The sequence below is a fragment of the Mus pahari genome, chromosome 15, assembly GCF_900095145.1.
Source record: "Mus pahari chromosome 15, PAHARI_EIJ_v1.1, whole genome shotgun sequence".
NCBI classification, from domain to species: Eukaryota; Metazoa; Chordata; class Mammalia; order Rodentia; family Muridae; genus Mus; species Mus pahari.
This window is the reverse complement of record NC_034604.1, coordinates 11601986-11603542: the sequence shown is the minus strand read 5'-3', so window position 1 is coordinate 11603542 and position 1557 is coordinate 11601986. Positions and strand designations below refer to the sequence as shown.

The 1557-nt window shown below is 46.2% G+C and overlaps 1 protein-coding gene across 2 annotated transcripts in view; it reads left to right on the top strand.

The window, feature by feature from the left end:
* The first annotated feature begins 234 nt into the window (after positions 1-234).
* Aqp4 (aquaporin 4) overlaps positions 235-1557 on the top strand; it is a 12306-nt gene continuing 10983 nt past the window's right edge. The window contains exon 1 of one of the 2 annotated variants that reach the window (XM_021214605.2): positions 235-394. In XM_021214605.2, coding sequence (XP_021070264.1) covers positions 363-394 — 32 coding nt within the window. In that variant the 5' untranslated portion in view covers positions 235-362. Of the gene's footprint in view, positions 395-986; positions 1345-1557 lie in introns of those variants that run through there. The other variant, XM_021214607.2, reaches the window with a different exon arrangement.

Sequence of the window (1557 nt, the reverse complement as noted above, 5' to 3'; positions counted from 1 at the left end):
CACAACCATTTTGTAATGGTCGTTCAGTTTCAATAAGGAGCCAACCAGGCAAATTCTCCTCAATCCTTGGTGACTGGAATAATCCAAATAAACACTTAGGGAGGGAAGTCTTCCCTTGCAAAGATGAGCAGCTAAAGAAATACATTCTCAAGTGCTTTGCATTTCTGAAATGCCCTGTGTCTATAATGATCAGGTTCAGGGACGATTTCTAGTTCAAATATAACTTAGTGATTACCACATGGTGCAGAATCTTTCCACCCCTACACTCCAAAAACCCAATCAGACAAGTGCCCGTAATCTGACTCCCGGTGTACTGGAGCCCGAGGGCAGTCACTGAGAGCCGCACTGTGGCCAGGGAAGGCATGAGTGACAGAGCTGCGGCAAGGCGGTGGGGGTAAGTCCTTCTTTGCCTTCAGGAAACAATGCTCAGACTTTCAAACGGTGAAAAACTCTTTCATTGCAGATATCCATGTCTTCGCAGGCAGAATCTAGAAGGTAGCAACAGAGCAGGTGCCCGGCTTCTTTTAAGCCTGGAGACTGAGCTTATGCAGAGGAGAAGCAGAGGGAGAAGAGAGGGGATGCTTTTTAGCATGGGAAATTACTCTGTAATACTTTTCATTAGAAAAATTGCTCACCCGGGCACTTAGCTGTCCAGGAGTGGATGGAGCAGTGCGTTCTCTGGGAAGCAATGTGCCCAGATCATTGCAACCCGGTCGGTCAGGTCAGCAAATCCTGCTTTGTTCTAGGGGAGAAAAACAGCAAAACAAAGTGTGTCAGTCTATTTCCTATGAATGTGAACACATCAGGGCACATTGATGGTGATCGTGGGGCTGGGAGCAATGCTGGGGAGACCATCACAGAGGCAGCGAGGAACATTCATGCTAGAAGTTTTGGGGGATCCACAGCTAGCTGAAGCTGCTTGGGAGATCGGATTTTTGTGGCTTTTTTAAGAAAAGGGGGAGCTAAAGTCATTTTAAAGTCTCTATTTATGGTTCACGGGTTTGGATTTTGGTTTTTGTTTTGTTTTGTTTTGTTTTTTTTCTTTTTAATTTCTCTGATGAAAAACTGAGGTCCAAAGAGCAACTGAGTTTCTTGATTAGGTCTCTGGAGAGGGGGGACAGGTGTGTGAATGAGCAGGTGACAAAGGGTGCTGGAGGGAGGCTGGCCTTTTCCAGGACCGCCTCCCCTGGGTGCTCTGCTACCCAGCAGGGACTGCTTCCTGCCCACCCTGCTCCCTGTACTTCCTGCTTGATCCCCTTCGCTTTCCTCTCTATGGGCCCCAGAAGACAGCACCTGTAATAGCACCTTACCCCTCTGCCACCTGGCTACAACCCTGGACTGCTGGTGAGTTCCCAAGTGACTCTCTCCTCCCTCCTTTTTCAATGTTCTCAGAGTCTCTCTTGCGGTCTTTTCTGATGCCTCCCCAGAGTGCCCTCTTTGTCCCATTCCAATTGCTGTTTGGTTTTTGTTTTTTGTTTTTTTATTGTTGTTATTGTTCGGTTTTTTGTTTGGGGTTTGTTTTTTTTTTTTTTTTTTTTTTTTTTTTTTTTTTTTTTT